Below are 18,454 nucleotides of genomic sequence, written 5' to 3'. Positions count from 1 at the left end.
CTGTTGGCTGTTGGGGGGGACCTTTTAAAAGAGAAAGAGCACATGCACACATCCGATATGTGGTTTGCAAACTTTTTCATGTCAAGAGGATAGACACCCAAATTTAGGGGGGAGGGGGGGGGGGGTGGTCATCTCCAGAAACGATTTGTGTTTTGCTTTGAAAAGTTTGGGAACCCTTGACCTGAAATACTATCGGGACTCCCCCACACTCAAAACAACACCCCTCCCCTCCCGTCCCATCCTCCAACAACACCATGATCCCCTCCAACGCCGTGTCCTCTCCAACAATGTGAGCACTCTAATGAAAATATGTATAACAGCTGTTTGAATTTCAACACGTTATTCCTGAAGTGTTTCCTGTGTCTGAAAACATTCAGACAGGAATGCTACAAATGTGTGAGTATAGTATATATATATATATATATAATATATACAGTACATTCTGTAGACTATAATTTGTGTGCTTGCAATGTCTTTGAAGTGTAAAAGTTTGAGAAATACTGGTGTCATGTGGCCTGCTTGCATTTCCTTGTGGTTGTCCTAGTTCTCAACTTGGAATCTTTCTCTAATCTCTACAGTGGAGAATATCGGTTTACCTCCAAGTGATCTGAAGAGCAACTCTCCCTGGCATGGACACACACACACACACACACACACACACACACACACACACACACACACACACACACACACACACACACACACACACACACACACACACACACACACACACACACACACACACACACACACACACACACACACACACGCACACACACACACACAAATCCAGGATAAAGTGCGGTTAATGAATGAAGGAACATGCCGACACCCGTAAACAGCCACGAGAACAAAGGAGGGACCCACATCACCCCTGACACCGGTCACACAGGTCACTGATTCGATTTCCCTCTGTTTCAATCAGAGGAGCCGTTTGGCCACTAAACAAGACTCTCTCTGCCTCAGGACCTGTCTACTACACACTCCCTTTAACCCTGTTCTCTTTGTTGTGGTCTCTTATCTCTACGTATAGTCGTATACACTATAAAAGGCTTCCCTCTGTCTTTATGGTTTTATGATGTTATTGCTGCGTTTAGACCCCCATTAGCGGATGCCTTTAGTGGTGGTGACTGACTGATACTCTTCCTGGCTGGGGGTGACTGACTGGTCCACCCTGTCTCTCCACATTTATTTCCTCATTTTCCAACTTCTCAGCTCGTCACCTCAGGTCTTAACTAGTACAGCCTGGGTTTTTTCCCAAGCTTTTTTCAGCTTTTTTTTGGGTGTTTCTCTCGAAGCACCAGAGAGATGATGAATTAATCAGCTAAATGTTCACTATCGTCAGTAGAACGTTTAGCTATTTTTGGAAAATCTTGGAACATTTCCGAATAACGTTTTAATACATTTTTTTGTAACAAAAATAAAATAATTAAAAAAAGATTTTTTTATGGGAAAGGTATAAAGAAAAATAAATGAACATATGAGTTGCAATGGGGTCACACGAGTCAGTAGTTGCAACCCTATGTTTGGGAAACACCACGGCTGATGGCTCTAGTCCATTCTCTCACCTACACACACTCATACACACACACACACACACACACACACACGCACGGACGCACACACGCACAGCGGTCACACCAAATCTGTGTAGAGCGACCCAAAGAGACCCCGATAGTGGTGGAATCTGGAAGCTCGGGTGAGTGAGTGAAAGGTACGCTGTGTAGGGTCACCATCAGGTGACACTAGTAGTGCAATGTGTTCACGCCCGGTGCCCATGTCCTGACAGCGGCCATGGACCCCCGGCCCGCACGCTGCTCTTTGAAATCCTGACTGTAACGGGACCCCCCCCCACCCCACACACACACACACACACACACACACACACACACACACACACAGTAATCCCCCCTCTGTCCCTAATCAGGCCGACATGTTTATCGAATAGAGGTCAGACTCAGCTGTGTATAAACAGATCAAATCAATGTCACTCTCTCTCTGTGTGTGTGTGTGAGAGAGAGAGAGAGAGAGAGAGAGAGAGAGAGAGAGAGAGAGTACAATTGCATGTGTACTGTTCTCTCAGAGACACAAACTGAGAAATTAACACTGATAATGTGTACACACACGGTAACAAGACAACTCACCCATTTTTCTGCTTTCCTCCCGGAATTTTCCCCAGTGAGGGGTGGGAGAGGCTGGACGTACGGCAGACGGCTGGACTTTGAATTTCTCTAACTATAAACTCTCATGACAGAAGTATAAATATAATTTATGAAAAGCTACAGTGAAGTATGTTCACAGAAGTTGTTGTAGGCTATGTGGGGATTATCTGACGAGGTACCATTTGAGTGTGCAAAACCTTACTATATAATACTAAATTGTTTATAGGGTCAATATAAGTAAAATAATATAGCCTTTCCACAGGAGTATCTTTTCATATTTTTTCAAAAAGAATACAAACAGCCAATATAGCATATTACAAAGTTATCCCCCTCACTGGGGAAAATTCCGGGAGGAAAAATGGGCACGCACCGGGGTGAGTTGTCCAGTATTACACACACACACACACACACACACACACACACACACACACACACACCTCCAAATATCGCAACAAGAGATCTATGTAGTAGTGGCCGTAGTGAGAAGTTAAAACAACAAGCATGCTTTCACAGGTACCCGAGTCCACATGCACTGTGTGTGGGTGTGTGTGTGTGTGTGTGTGTGTGTGTGTGTGTGTGTGTGTGTGTGTGTGTGTGTGTGTGTGTGTGTGTGTGTGTGTGTGTGTGTGTGTGTGTGTGTGTGTGTGCGTGCGTGTGTGTGTGTGCGTGCGTGCGTGCGTGCGTGCGAAAAGCAAAGAGCATGGCCATGGTCACACAAACAAAAGATAAACCGGTCACACCTTTCTCCACTCGTATTATACCTGCAGTGCACACATTATGCATCCTTTAGTGATTTGTATTTGCTGATAACATGATGTGTTATTTTGTTATGCTATATTGATGAATTGAATACACATAGGACCACAATGGAATGGTTATCCTTTTAGCCTTATAATGTTTGACTTGACTGTACCACGTGCTATTACGTTACTGACTAATAAAGTATTCAAACAACCAATCAATCAATCAACCAACCAACCAACCAACCAACCAATCAATCAATCATTCAATAAATAGACACTTACTTCAAGAGGGTCTGCAAGCCCACCTTGCTGTTGTTTCTTCTCAAGATGGCTTTTGACATGTTGGCTCCCTCTCTCTCCTTCAATCAGAATGGAAATCAAATAATATCGCACTGTCTTCTCCTCTCCTCTGTACTACAGAGACTGTCTGTCTGTCTGTCTGACCGGCTGTGGTCCTGTAGCCTCTCAAAGGGCAGTCGTGTGTGAGGTGTCCGGGAAGAACAAAGTTGAAGTGCAGTTCTCCTCTCCTCTCTCTGACACGCTGTCCTCTCATACACTCGCTGAGGTAAATGGCACTTCTCTCACTCACTCGCTCAACTCACTCCTCTCTCTCTCTCACACACACACATGCACACACACTACCCTCCTAAACTAGTCTGGTTGAAAATGTCAGCAGAGCTCTCTCTCTCTCTCTCTCTCTCTCTCTCTCTGCTGGAGACTGGGGTTTTACCGTTTTAGTCACCTCCTCCTCCCTCCCGTCCATTCCTCCTCCCTCTCCTCCTCCTCCCTCTGTCCTACATGTGGTTCTCATTGAAAGCTCAGACCCCCCCCCCCCCCCCCCCCTCTCCGCTCTGTTCTGCTGGGTCATGTGGTCTTCCCTTGGGGGGGGGGGAGGGGGGGGTGAAAGATGATACCCCCCCCCACCCCCAAATCCCTGAGACCCCCCAAGTCAAAACCCCCACATCTAACTAAAAGCACCATGACATCTCCGAGTCTCCACCACCACATCTCAATCTCACTCATATTGCAGAACACGCAGATTAGGAGAAAACAATGAGTGTCAGCAGAGACTCATGATTCGGTGACAAACAACGCAGTGTTATAGCCTATCATCATATCAGAGACCGGCGTTCCCCCCCCTCGCCATGGTTGAACGAACTTTGCGTGAATTATGATAACAAGTGGATGGGGTTGCACGTGTTGTTGCGCTGACTGTCTGACATTGTATGCAGTCGCACTGGACTTCTTGGGGACAAGACGTGTTATTTCATTCATACAACTCTGAAATATAGAGACAGACAGACAGACAGACAGACCCGCCGTGCTTATTTTAAACCCATAAATGAGTAGCATTTCACAATTTATAGCTGACATTTCTTTTCTCCCTAATGCTCAAAAGCTGCTGAAGTTGAACGAACCTAAAGTGTGCCACGATTTCATAACGATCAAACACATCCCTGCAGCGGAGCACTGAACACATGTTGTATAGCCTAGTGTTACCTGCCAAGCGGAACACATGGGGGAGGGGGGGAAGCGAATAAGCGATTACTACACCTTGGCGCTGTGCACTGTCTCTGTTGCCCGGCTTCTCTGTCACATCAAGCAGTCGACATGCAGATCAACAACGGATGGCACTGGAGGGCTATGTTTGTTTTTGTTTTATACCCAGACAAGACTAGTGATCCTGATTCCTGGCTGAAGCTGTGTTGAGCCTGTGCAGACACATTAATCAGACCTTCGTTCGACACGTGATCTAGGAGGCTACAGCAGTGGGTCTCAACCGTTTGAGGGCCCCAAAATAAACTGGCAACCCCTATGAATAATCATATTAATTGTATTTGAACTGGGGACCTCTAAAAAACAAAAATACATCGCATGGATGCACCTGGGACGTATCCTCATTGATGTATCCCAAGGTCATCAGGGCTTCTAACATTATACCCCTCAGGTCCTCACTCAGGTGACCCAGCCGGGGTAAGTCCCGACTTACGTCCCAGTAGCTACCCTCGATCAGTCTCATTAGGGAAAAACCAGGGCCACCGCCACACAATCCGTTCCTCCAGAACTACTCTGCCGGGACTGGGTATGCGGGAGAATCGCATCAATCTGGTGCGTGGAAGGAATATAGGCTCTGTGGGTTGACTCCTGTCCGGGCCCCTAGCTCCTACGTCTCACCAGGTCCACTCCTACGTCTCACCAGGTCCAGCACCTGTGCGTTGCACCAGACTCCCACCACCAGGCACTTAATTCATTCAGGAGTGGTGGATTCTCGAGCCACAATGGTTCTGCAGCCAGGGCACCTGGCCCATGGTGGTGTCGCAGGGATTACTGCACACCCTCCTAAAGGCCTCACCGTGGGTTTGTTGGGCTTCTTCTTTACGGAAGACACAGGCTTGAATAATCATAGGCATATCTGAACTGGGGACCCGCCAAAATAATCATATTTGAACTGGGGACCCCCAAGTAACCCTGACAAGCACTTGGAATTGTAGCAGTTGAGGCATTACATTTTGTTTGACTCGGTTCCATATTGTGAAAATAGCCAATCTACATAAATAGATTGTATATTGTCGGCTATTTTCAAAATGTTTACCTCTTTCTGATATTATTTGACGATTTGTAATAGTTTTAAAGTATAGTTTGTTGATTACTTTAGGTGCTGCAATCTTGGTCTTTTGGCATTAAAATGTTTTTATTGAAAGAAAGTCACAGAAAGGTAAGCAGCCAGTCAGTAATAGAAACCCTTCAAGTTTTCAGAAAAACAAACTCACAAGACAAACACAAACCCTCCCACCCAACCCAGAGGTCCTTAAATGTCACTTCACTGTCATCTGGGGAACTGTCATCTGGGGACCTCCCCCCCAAGATGGAGAGCATGCTGGACAAGTGATGGCTCCTGGCTGAAGCTACAGGCCTGCAGATGCATTAATCAGACCTTCGACACGTGATTTACTGGACCCCTTCTTCTTCTTGAGTGTTTGCTGAGAACTCATTATTTTGTGCCCCCCAATCCCCCCCCCCACTCCACAGTGCCAGGAACCCCTCCTTTAATGTCTTCCACCGCCCCTCCCATTACCGTATACAATCTCTCTCACACATACACACCAACACACACAAACCCAACATTGTTACCCTCGTTGCCGTGGGAACGCAGAATGCGCCACCATTCTCCTGGAGTGCTGGTAAGGCTTGCGCGATGACACGTCAAACAAAAGGGACGGTCGGCGACTTGAATGCACTTGAATCCCCCTTTTTTTTCTTTTTTAAAGGGGTGCTCCTCATATGAGAGCAGCGAACACAGCAAAAACACAAACCGGGGCAAATAAAATAAGACCCCTTATAACTTTATGGTGCCCAACTTGCATGGTCTGAGTATGGTCTATAAACTAGACACAAAACAAAACCAACACACACACACACACACACACACACACACACACAGTCAGGGCCATTTACTGGATCTGAACAACATTCTTTTTCTTTTCTTCCCCCTACACATGCACACATTCACAATTATAGAGTCATTGGTTTCCATCACATCAGCATAAAAGCGCTTAATAATTATTTTTGTTCCAAAACTTGATATCCACCATTTGAATGAAGTGACAGAGGCCTGCATGCTTCCAAAAAGGATGTCTGGCATGGAAGTAAATGTCATTATGAGACGTATTAGTATGACAGAAATGGGCTGCAGTATGTTAAAGGAAAAAGGGACTCATATATTATGTGATTTCTGTGATCTTATAGAGAGATCAGTCTATAATGATATAATAAGACAAACAACTGTAGGCTATTTCAAATCTAGACAAGTTACAAGTTTGAGTCTTCACTCTCCACCATACATTATTATATGTTATGATAGTAATCACTACTTAGTATTACTATTGTTGGACAGTAACAGGGGTCTCTTTTTTAAGTACACTGAAAATACATTTTCAGATCAGGATGCCACTTTTACCCTATAAGAAGAGAGAACCCATGGCATGATTGCCAACATGAACAAGTCAGTGATACTGGAAGTGATTAAACAGAAAAGTAAAGAAAATCAAAACTAATAAATTAAGTTGTCTCTCCTGAAATGCATGGTTCCATAGTTAACTGACCTATGACCTCAAACCCTTAGATCTCCATATATGGAGCTGACCTGTTCTGACATTCCATATGTTGATCCTTCCCCATCCATCCTTCCTCTTCGATGTCTCCCTTTTGACTGATACCTGTCAATTTAAACACTAGACGGGCTTGCCCCAAAGTTATTAGTGCAGCCAGTATTTCTAAATATATTATATATATAGCCAATATTTGAATTAATAAAAATAAAAAGATTGAAATTAATGCATGACGGCTAAGGGCTTGATTTCATTCATTGCACGATAGGTGCAACAATTTATATCAAGCCAAGGCATTATTTAACTGAAATATATGAATGGTCCTATAAAATTTCCTATCCCACGGTTACCCTTCTCTTACTTTAACCAACCAGTGGTGGAAAGTAATTAAGAACTGTACTACATGGTGTACAATGCCTACCGTGTACCATAAAGTCAGGACTGATACAGTGATAATTGAACTGACAAGTCAAATTGTTTAATAATTGAATTGACTTACCTCACAAGGAAATAAAGCCTGGAAAATAACTAGCCCTGTACCTACTTGTGACACAAGCCATTCAACAAACCATGTGCAACCCAGATTCGGCACAAACAAGGGACTAAATTAATTTCGCTCCTATGCCACAAACAAATGTGGAACGCCCTACAAACAGTCATAAGACATGTGAATCCCTTGACTCGTTCAAAACAGTTCTCAAAGGGCACCTATACGGACGGCTGCAATTCAAAACTGGCCCCATAAAATCTGAATCCCCACCCACCCCTTTTCCCCCTCACTGTATATGATTTCTTCCCCCTTTTTACATCCTTTATGATGATTTCCTGTTTTTGGCTATATTAGAATGTTATGCCTCTAAATGTTATGATGAATTGAAAACGGTGGAATTACCTCTTGTAAACAAGTGTAATGCTTTATGGTGTCGTCCACTCACAGTTAACAGTTTTTGTATTGAGTTGTGCTTAAAATTTACTGTAATTCTGAAAACTGTTAATAAATACTTCAATCAATCAATCAATCAATCAATCAATCAATCAATCAATCAATCAATCAATCAATCAATCAATCAATCAATCAATCAATCAATCAAAATCAATCAAAGTTCTGTGAATGCAGGTTATTGGTAGACGCTCCCTAAGCAGGCTGCACGCGGGCTCTTTAAAATCCTCCATTGGCTCCGCCCCCTTCCCCCACACCTGCAGTCTGACGAGGGGTCTCCTGCACTCTCCATGCAATGAGCTCCGTTTTGTTTGGAAGGAAAAAAATAATGAAATAAATAGAAATAAACAACTATTAATTAACCTTCCACCTCGTCGAAGTTCAGTGGAGTTGCCATTTTTGTCAGGAAGTGAACATTTGCTGATAGTCACACTCACATCATCTGACAGTTGAAACCGAAAGTGTTCTTCTGCTGGGTCGTTGTTTGTTTCCAAACAAACTGTGTTTATTCTCAAGGTGAGTTTGTGTGTGTGTGTAACTTCTTCGCGTCACCAGGCTTTCCACCTCGGAGGAAAAGTGCGTGTGTGCGCGCGCGTGTGTGTGTGTGTGTGTGTGTGTGTGTGTGCGCGCGCGTGTGTTTGTTGTCACAGCTCCATCAAATATACTATATATTATGAAACATCTTGACCGTTTATCAATGATTGTTTAAGTGAAAGTGATAGTGGTCCAAGTTTTGCAACTTAATAACAATAAATAAAATCACATCTAGATTTATTTAATCTCTAAATGTATTTCAATGCCCTAGTCATATTCCTGTAGCCATTTATAATGTGTACATGTAACATGTCTACACTCAGATATAGGCCTACAGGCATTGAACAGATACAGCCTCCATGTAGATTGTTTTTTATTATACATTTAACGTATTTATTTATGTACAGTATAAACACTGTCAGTGTTACCTGACAGTTAGCCCTCCAAGCAGAACCCAAATGCTACTGAAGTTTCTGACATTTTGACGACCCAGATGGCATTGGGTCCTGTTGCACTACTACCATGCCACCTGGGACGCACCCATTCTTAAACATAAACAACATGTTTAGCGCCTCTCCGCGCTCGGTGACGACATATTTCAGTGTGAGGCTTTCTGAATATGTAAAGTATAAGTACCCATACATCCCGCTGCGAATATCTCCTGTGGCGCGGAAGCCGTTAAGTATTTTTAATATATGTTTGCCCTATTTGGAAGCTTGGATTCTTCTCTTCCTTCCTTGTTTATTGACACCTCATTGTACCGCCTATCTGGCTAGCTAGTGGCGCTATAGCTATGACACAGCAGACCAGAGGCAGGGACATAGCACAAGCCAACCGCACACAGGGATGCGGTACAATAAACGGTAAACAAACAAGAAGAAATAAAGCGACCAAATCGGTCAAACAAAGATTAAAAATACTTAACGGCTTCCGCGCCACAGTAGATATTCGCAGCGGGATGTATAGGTACTTAAAGTTACCGAATTCAGAATAACAAAGGCAAAAAAATGCCGTCACATGGCGCAGCTTCTATTTTAGAGAGAATGATTACTTCCGCGTTCTGGAATTTCCATACGAAAATATAGTTCTGACCAGGGACCCAACATAAAACTCATCAAAATTTCAGAAAAGCTTTATGTAGGGTCCCGAGAGGGGCTACCTGACAGTGACACTGATTGGGGACTGAATGATTGATTGGTCACAGCCTGCATATATAGGCTATGTCACCCTGCAAATATAAAAATGCATTGTCTGCACAATGCTTGAAGGTCTGAGGTTACAGACGTTACAGTGGACCGGCGGGCACGGCCTTTGCCGCGTGTCTTCCCCCCATCCCCATTTCCTGACAGATTACTTTCAACCTATCAATAAAGGCAGAATTTATGTGAAATTAATGATTGGTGCAGCATGGTTCTCTGCGATTAGGTCAATTTGTGTAAACTTTCTTTCGTTCTTTCTTTCAGACACTCGAGGCTTATGATATTCCTCCCAAACTACTCTGGATCCTAGGAGCTACATGGCCATGGGTACAAGTGATCAGGTACTACGAATTTCCACGCAAGCCCTGGTCTTCACTTCAGCCCCCAAGAACTGTGCCCCAGCCTGGTGTAGAAGCCCATATTATGTCAAAAAGGTTGACCCCAGGCTGTGTTCTACCTGCCAGTCCTAGAGGGAATGGCCCTGGTCGGCCACAGACGACTATAAAGGGACTGGACTGGACTAGACTGGACTGGACTGGACTGGACTGGACTGGACTGGAGACTCCGCTGGAGTGCAGTGCTCATCCATGGGTTCCAAACTTCCAAAAGCGTTCGACCCTGGCCATATCTCTTACACAACTGATGAAGTCGCAAGTATAAAGGTAGGAAGGAACCTTTGTCTTGTTTACTGCTGCTGCTGCTTGTGTTGTATGCTGTGTGTATACTAATGTCATTCAAGCTGTTATTGCTGCTGTTTTGGGCGAAATTGGCTGTTTCTGGCTCTACATTTTGTATTTCTGCCGTTGAAGGTGGTGAGTTGTAAGTTACAGGGAACAGTATGTGTACTGACTCTTCAATTATCCTATGTGTGAATTTGCTATTGTCTTTTAAGTTCAAGCTAGAGGTTTGGGGCAGCCATCAATTCCATACTGTTGCTCAGAAAGTTGCAGGGTACCAGTCTTGTTGTAAGCTATTAAGAAGTTTTTCTTTTGTTTTGATTGATTATTTATTCTACATTTATTCTACAAAAAAAAGTCCAGTAGGGTAGGCTATATCCAGTAGTGGATCACATAACTAATCCTGGTTGTCTTTGAAGAATTTGTATTGCTAAAAGCTGCTCCAGAAAAGAGGCAGAGCATGTGTAATAATGCAAAAGAATTGCCAGAAGCCCTCCCATGTAATTGCTCTTGAAATTAATATACTCCACAACACTGCTCAGAAATCTATTCAGTATGAATCCACGACTCTGACTTCTGGGAGTATCACATTTCGTCACTGTCGGGTGGAAACCTTTTATCACCTAAAGAAAACCATTACTTTTGGGAAATGAGGAACAAACAAATACTTGTGTTCCAATGGATCTAATGCATGCTATTATTATTTAGTGACACGCTCTTGTTAATACCGATTGGTTAAATAGTTTTGGTTTTAATCACACATTGTGAGCTCTTGTACATCTGATATTTTCACTATACATGATCTGCGTGATGCTGTTGTACGACAAAGTATATGGCATTAATTTCCCAACTAAAAACATCTTCTCCTCATCGTCTGCGTCCATCTCACCCTGTCCTTCTCTCACACTAACTAACTTTTAGTGATGCACCGAATATTCGGCCGCAGAAAATATTCGTCAGAAAATGGCTAAAAATGCATTTTCGGCCTATTCGGTTTTGGTCCAAATAGGCAGAAAATACATCACCGAATAGTGTATGCAATGAATGCATTCAAAAGAGCTGAATAAATGTTTTATGGACCCATAATAATGATTATTATTTATTATTTTTAAGTTAAGTTTTGCCATAACCATTTATTTTTCCATAAATCAGGTAGCTTTAAGGTACGGCCATGACAGCAATGGTAGGAAAAAATATGTATAATATTATACATATATACATATTATACATTATACATATATACTCTGTCTGTCTCCACTTCTCTCACATCAACTAACTTCATGTCCTCTGTCTCCTCTTCTCTCACACCAACTAACATGGTGTCCTCTTTCATTACATCCATACATCTCCTCCTTGGTCTTCCTCTAGACCTCCTGCCCGCCATTTCCAACCTCAGCACCCTTCTACCGATATACTCACTTTCCCTCCTCCTGTCCAAACCGTCACAATCTGGCTTTATCTCCAAAATATCTAGCATGGGCTCTAAACCATACAACATAACTGGTTTCACCACCACCACCACCAACTTTCCTATCAAAAAGTTGGTGGTGGTACATCAAACATGAAAGTTGAAATGTGGAGATGCAAGGTTTCTGCCCAACAGCTATGATATGCTGTCTGGTGAAATAGTGTGCTATAATTATGACTATACAGCTATGTATGTATTCAGCCCTGTGATAGTAGCAGGTTCCTCTACAGCTGCGGGCTCTGGCTCACACACAGCCTGGCCATTGTGCATTCCTGTGATATTTAATACTGCCCATGGCAGCTCTGCTGGAACACTATCAAGAAATGAAGGGGAGGTGGTATCTTTGCAATACTGTGTGTGTGCGTGTGTGCGGCATGCGCACGCATGTGTGCGTGGAGGAAACGGCCTGAGAGGGAGAGAAATAGTGTGTGTGTGTGAGAGAGAGAGAGCTGTAGTTTCATCTGACCCATGCCAACATCCCTGCTGCAATGCCAATGGCCGAGATGGCGAGAGTACAAGAACATATTCAGGGCTCAGTCATAAAAAAGATGTAATTACACACAATGCTGAATCAAATGAAACATACTTATGAGAAAGGATATGGCTTATGGGGCATTGAGACCCAGCAGAATCCAGGTGCACTGGCCGATGGGAAGAGCAGAGGTGATAAAAGAGGATGTTATCATAATGGGAGGCCCTTCCTTCCAGTGGAACAGGATAGATCTTTCTTAATAGCTATAGATTGCCAGGAAACTTCTTCAGCCGTAGCACATTCATGCTCCCTGGCTGGAGGATGCGTCCTAGTTATTTTGGTGACCTCGGCCTTTCCCATAGCAACCCCCTTTGGCCAAAATGTCCCCTGGCAAACAATGATATCTAAAAAATCAAAAAGTCAAAGGCCAAACAAGATACTTTTAAACTACTACCTGGGCTGTAAGAATTGTTGCGTCTACTAGGTGTCCTGGAACACCTATAGGCCGACATTGTTATATACTGTATACCTTTCAATTGTACCTTGAAATTATACCTTTGTCTAACATTAGCTGTTGCTATTTTGTTTTTAAAAATGTTAATGAAAACATACAGTAGGTCAATGGCCTTGTGGTTAGAGTGTCCGCCCTGAGACTGGGAGGTCAGGGTTCGACCCCCGGCCGGGTTCATACCAAAGACTGTAAAAATGGGACCCAGTGCCTCCCTGCTTGACACTCGGCATCAAGGGTTGGATTGGGGGTAAGTCCCTGCGACATACTAGCGCCATGTCCAGGGGGAGGGTTTCCCCCCGCAGCAAACAACAACAGTAAGGACGTTTCGTTAGATTATGCTGAGGAAGGCCTCTGCGGACGTATTCATTTCTACAGTGTGTTTTGAGCATAACATGAATTAATGAAAAAAACAAACAAAGAAAACACTTTAAAATGTACGTTTTAAAGTCTAAAATGTCTAAAATGCATTTGACTTGGCAAGCTTTCCAAGAGGAATGGAAAGTTGCATCATTTATTCCAAATATTTCTCCTCCAGCATAGCTGTATAGTGTATATGCATATATGCGTGGGTCAAGTTAGAAGGTACCTTGAAGGTACCTTCAAGGGGAGAGTTAACGGGAATATTGAGGTTATTGTGTCCAAAATGCTAATATGGCTCTTTCGCAGTTCGTTTCCCACACACGCTTTGAGTCTCAGGAACGATGTCAGATAGATCAGGGGTTCTTAAAGTGGGAAAGCAGTTTAGTTCTTGTTTGCTTTTATGTTGTTTGTTTTTGTCCCCGTCCAGGACTCTCTTTCAGCCTCGGGGGGGGTCTTGAACCACGATGAGCTTTTGAGTCACGTCGGGCACGTGCATGTCCTTTATTGACACAAACAGTCTGTTGCTGGGGTGACGTTGTTGTTGTTTCTCCCTTTGGCGTGATGTATGCTCAAAAACACCTGCTTCCGTGTGCGTCCAGGAATGGGAGGGTACCTGGTGGTAGACCACGGCACCTTCCACAGGGCTCACAGGTCCACGGCGGAGCTAGTCCTGTACTGTACCCTGCATGCACGGGGATGCCTGTCAGTTTCGGCACCTGCCTGGGTGTTAGCAGAGTAAAAGGATTTGAGAACATTCACCTTGAATTTGTTTCAGTGCTGTCCTGATGTGATACATGCATTGTTCTCAAACCTTTATATTTCAAGTACCTCCTTAATAACTCTAGCAGTATACAAAAGCAGGGTTCAATGAACGTCCTTATGCGATACAGGCATTGTCTACTCTAGCTCAATGTTCTCAAACATTTGCATCTCAAGTACCTCCCCTTAACTCTGACAGTATACAAAAGCAGGGTTCAATGAACGTCAGGGATGTCCGCACACTGTTTCTCTGCTCCCAGGGAAAGTTATTTATTGGTAACAACGTTTCGATCCGTGGGGGTCTTCGTCAGGTATGAGACGGACATCCCTTCCTTTTCATTGTACGTATTTTTGCACCAGCACCTGTAGAATTTCTGGAGATGTGCGTGCTTCCTTTTGGATCCTATCTTCAATGAACGTCAGCCAGTTTGATAGCTGCAGCCTTTTTACACAGCACCCTATACTCCACATCAACAGAGACAAGTCACACATTATAAGCAGCATTGCACAGTTTCAGAGTAGTAGTAGTAGTAGTAGTCATCCCTTGGTAAAACCTTAACTTTCACCTAGGGGTAAAAGTAAGACGTCATCTACCAGTGTTGATACCGATCTAGTCACCACTTCTAACTCGTTGACGTCATTTCCAGAGTTATGTTGAAACATATAATAGTCAAATCCACGTCAGCCTGAGTTGTTTATGTTAATCATAATAATTCACCAACACATTCCCACTGGCACATATAAAGGACCGGCTTAGCTGGGCTTGCCTCGTCCTGTTTTAAAGATGTCATAGAACTGCTGTAGCCTACATTGTATGTAAAATATTAAGCCCTGGTCTAGTGTGTTAGTTAGCGAGTTCTCACTAATGTCCTGCCAGGAAAGCCTCTGCTGCTCAAGGGTAACAAAAAAAATCCACTGCCGTGCGAGGAGTCCAACTTTACCAAAAAATTACAACTATTCCGCTAATCACCGAAACAAAGCCTGTTTAGGGTTGGTGACAGTCTATTCTCCAGGCTGGGAAGCATCTCACGACCCCAGCTTCTCTGTATAATATGCTTTTTGGCATACAATAAAACAAAATATTTCATTTAGAGCGCCCTCTAAAGTACCCTGTATCTGGTCAATGGGTAATTCATGTTGACCAGATTTGTAGGGCCCTCTCTAGAAAATATTTTCAGCACTTACTTTGCACTTACTTAGCACTTTTATTGATCCCGCGGGGGAATTTCAGTCGCCCAGAGGCAGCACAGCAGTTAAGAGTTACAAAGTTACAGGAACAGAGTAAGGACAGTACTGTCTTATGTATACAAAGGCAAGAAAAACAATAACAACAACAACAACAACAAGACCAACAACAATAATGTTACCGTATCCTGCCCCAAAACAATTAAAGTGTCCAATCCATTACAATCAGTAGGCTATGAAAAGTGTTTAGACTAGAGTGCAGAGTGACCATTGTTGTCTCGTTGTAAATCCTCATAGCTACTGGCACAAAGCTGTGAGGATTTACTGTACATTGTGTGTGGCCATAGTGTGGCCATCATCAGCACGGCTTATTATCACTGGTGAATGCTAAAGAGAACCGTCCATTGAGACAACCGCTGGTTTTATCTCCACAGCCTTCCCAGCTGAAGAAGAATCAACAACATGCATGAATCAGTCTGGGAGACATAAAACACAGTCTGACAGTTTACTGGCAGAGCCCACAGGGCAGATGGCCTGTTTTGTCTGGGTGTCACTACTTTATCTATTGATGGAGGTTATCTTTTGTGATGTTAGGAATACCTGCTGAATAACAACACCACACCCTACTGTGGACACACCACTGAATCACTGGCCATAATAAGGCTCTCTGGCTTTCACAGAGGGGTTCAACTGGATAGGAGGCGTACTATACAGTGTTGATTTTGTCGACTAAAACTAAGACGGCAAATGTTCGTCGACTACCTTTTTCCACTGACGAAAACTAAATGGAAACTAAATTAAAACTAAGCAACTAAATATACTGACAATTTCGTCAACAAATAAAATTTTCATTTTACAATGAGTTGCATGCTGAAAATAGCAACGCGTTGCAGTGAAAAAAATTGCCATTACCACAAAATACATTTTGTTTGACTAAATCAACTGTAGACTTAGTCAACTAAAATCGTATGATATTTAGTCGACTAAAACTAAACTAACACTAAAACATTCCATGCGACTAAAATGTGACTAATACTAAATGAAAACTATTGAAGAGACTATGACTAAAACTAAAATCAAAATTGCTGCCAAAAACACTGTCACACAGTCATCATCACTTTATGTACAGTATGACTCTACACATCACTTACATTTTGTAGTTTGCACACACTTAGCATCCTAAAGTATGTCTCACCTAATTTGTATAATATAATACAAATACTAAAATGTGACTAAAACTAAATTAAAACTATTCAAGAGACTATGACTAAAACTAAAATCAAAATTTGCTGCCAAAAACAACACATGGCAATTCAATGTGCTTCACGCAGAACATCGAGCAAAGGAAACAAAACTATACAATGACATTTATAGTATGTATGAAAAAAAAGAAGTAGAACAAAACCGATACAGTGCAGAAGAGAAAGAAAGGCCCGGGCGGCTACTGTAGTGGTCCGGGCACCTAGGCATGTTGCGGGTTCGACTCCCGATCCCGATGGCCTTTGCTGAGTGTCACTCCCCATTTCCTGTTCACTATCAATAAAGGCAGAAAAAGCCAAAAAATATATATCTTTAAAAAAACAAAAGAAGAGACAGAAAACAAAAGTAATTAAATTAGAGGCAGCGGCAAACAAAACAAAATAAATAATTTGTTCCAGCATAGATGCTGCTTCCCCACATTTATTTTTGGTTGTAGGGACAGAAAGCAGACCTTTCCCAGATGACCTGAGAGGTCTGGGTGTTTCATGATATCGTACAAGATCAGAAATGTATTTTGTCCCTAAACAATTCAAAGCTTTTTTATATATCAACACCAACAGTAGGCTAGTATTTTGAAAGTTGAGGAAAATCATATTGTGTCAGTATAACCACTTTCAACCTGGCGTATCATCACCCAAGTAATTATTGTCAAAATAACTCATTATGTCCTTATTGGCATGGAAAAAGTCTGTGAACCCCTGGGACATAAGGTACCCTGCCAAGACATTGTTTCAACGTACTTTCCTTGTAAGGAAAGGTGTTTTTGTTTGTTATAAGCTAAAGCAGACTTTTAAAACGCAAACCAAATGACTCATTCCCTTTTGGATATCTACCTCACTTCCAGGCCTCGCGTTGCACTTCAAATACGAAGCGGTGTTGAGCTATTAGATCCCGGCCAGGTGCTGCCAGCTGAGTGTTTGACCTTTGACCTGTGAAGTGTGTGTCTCTCCTTTGTCCGACGCCAAAGCGGCGCTCATCATCGCCTCGCACTCACTCAGTGGAACTGAGTGGATGTTTTATGCAGTGTTTCAGCATTGCATAGGGCCTCAGCTGGGACAGATAAGAGGAGAAAATCTAGCGCTGTTTAATGTGAAATGACTGGAAAAGTCAAATGTCATTGAAGAATAGGATTACGTATTTGGTATTTGTTATATTTATTGCAGGATCGTGTGTGTGTGTGTGTGTGTGTGTGTGTGTGTGTGTGTGTGTGTGTGTGTGTGTGTGTGTGTGTGTGTGTGTGTGTGTGTGTGTGTGTGTGTGTGTGTGTGTGTGTGTGTGTGTGTGCGTGTGCGTGTGTGTGGGCGTAAAGACCTGTGTTCCGATTGTTGTGTTGATGAACATATTGTTGCTGTCGGGCAGTGTTGGGGTTGTAATGACACGTTTGAAGCTTGTAGATCTGCTGCTTTTGTGTGAGGCTGTAGTATAATCAATGCAGGGCGTTGATTATACAAACAAAAAGTTCGAATATGGAGAAAAGAGGTTTCTGACAGCAATGCTCTTCTCATGCCACAGTGTCGTCTGTACCTACCTACCGTAAACCCACAGGCGCTTGCCAGGCTGCACCTCAGTGGGGGTTTTGCAGGGATTTGCTGTTATTTTGTAAAAGGATATGTCTGTTATGGCTCTCGGGTGATCAAAAGACGTTGACATTAGGTTAACTGCAAGTTGATACAGAGGGATGATTTTAAAACTGAAGTTATGAAAAGAATAAATGACTGCTGGTCTTGGATGAGTTTTGCGGTCGGGAGGACTCACTGTGTGCAGTAAACAAGTTTTAAATTGGCGTTTCAGAGGTCTGCAGCACTCTGAGTCTCCACACAATGTCCAAACTTGTATTTCATGTTACTGGTCCCCCCAGGCCATTCGTAGTGAATTTAATCATACAAATTCTCTGTGTGGTGGTAAATAAAGACTTATTGCCATGCCAGCAAAGATTGGATGACACACTAATTCGCTCTGAGACTATTTCCTTAAGACTTCAGAAGGCACATTGATAACCAACAAACACAGAACATGCAGCAAAACATATTACACAGAGTTCTTCTGACACCAGTATCAGAAAAGCTGCCGGTACG

The 18,454-nt window shown here is 43.0% G+C and overlaps 1 protein-coding gene across 4 annotated transcripts in view; it reads right to left on the bottom strand.

Moving 5' to 3' along the window:
* Positions 1-3,588, bottom strand: part of lsp1a (lymphocyte specific protein 1 a) — a 53,651-nt gene extending 50,063 nt beyond the window's left edge. For all 4 annotated transcript variants that reach the window (XM_083763920.1, XM_083763917.1, XM_083763919.1 and 1 more), the window contains exon 1: positions 3,188-3,588. In XM_083763920.1, coding sequence (XP_083620046.1) covers positions 3,188-3,246 — 59 coding nt within the window. In that variant the 5' untranslated portion in view covers positions 3,247-3,588. The remainder of the gene's footprint in view (positions 1-3,187) is intronic.
* Positions 3,589-18,454: the final 14,866 nt, after the last annotated feature.

This window comes from Protomyctophum parallelum, assembly GCF_964188405.1.
Source record: "Protomyctophum parallelum genome assembly, chromosome: 4".
NCBI lineage: Eukaryota > Metazoa > Chordata > Actinopteri > Myctophiformes > Myctophidae > Protomyctophum > Protomyctophum parallelum.
This window is presented reverse-complemented; position numbering and strand designations above follow the sequence as displayed.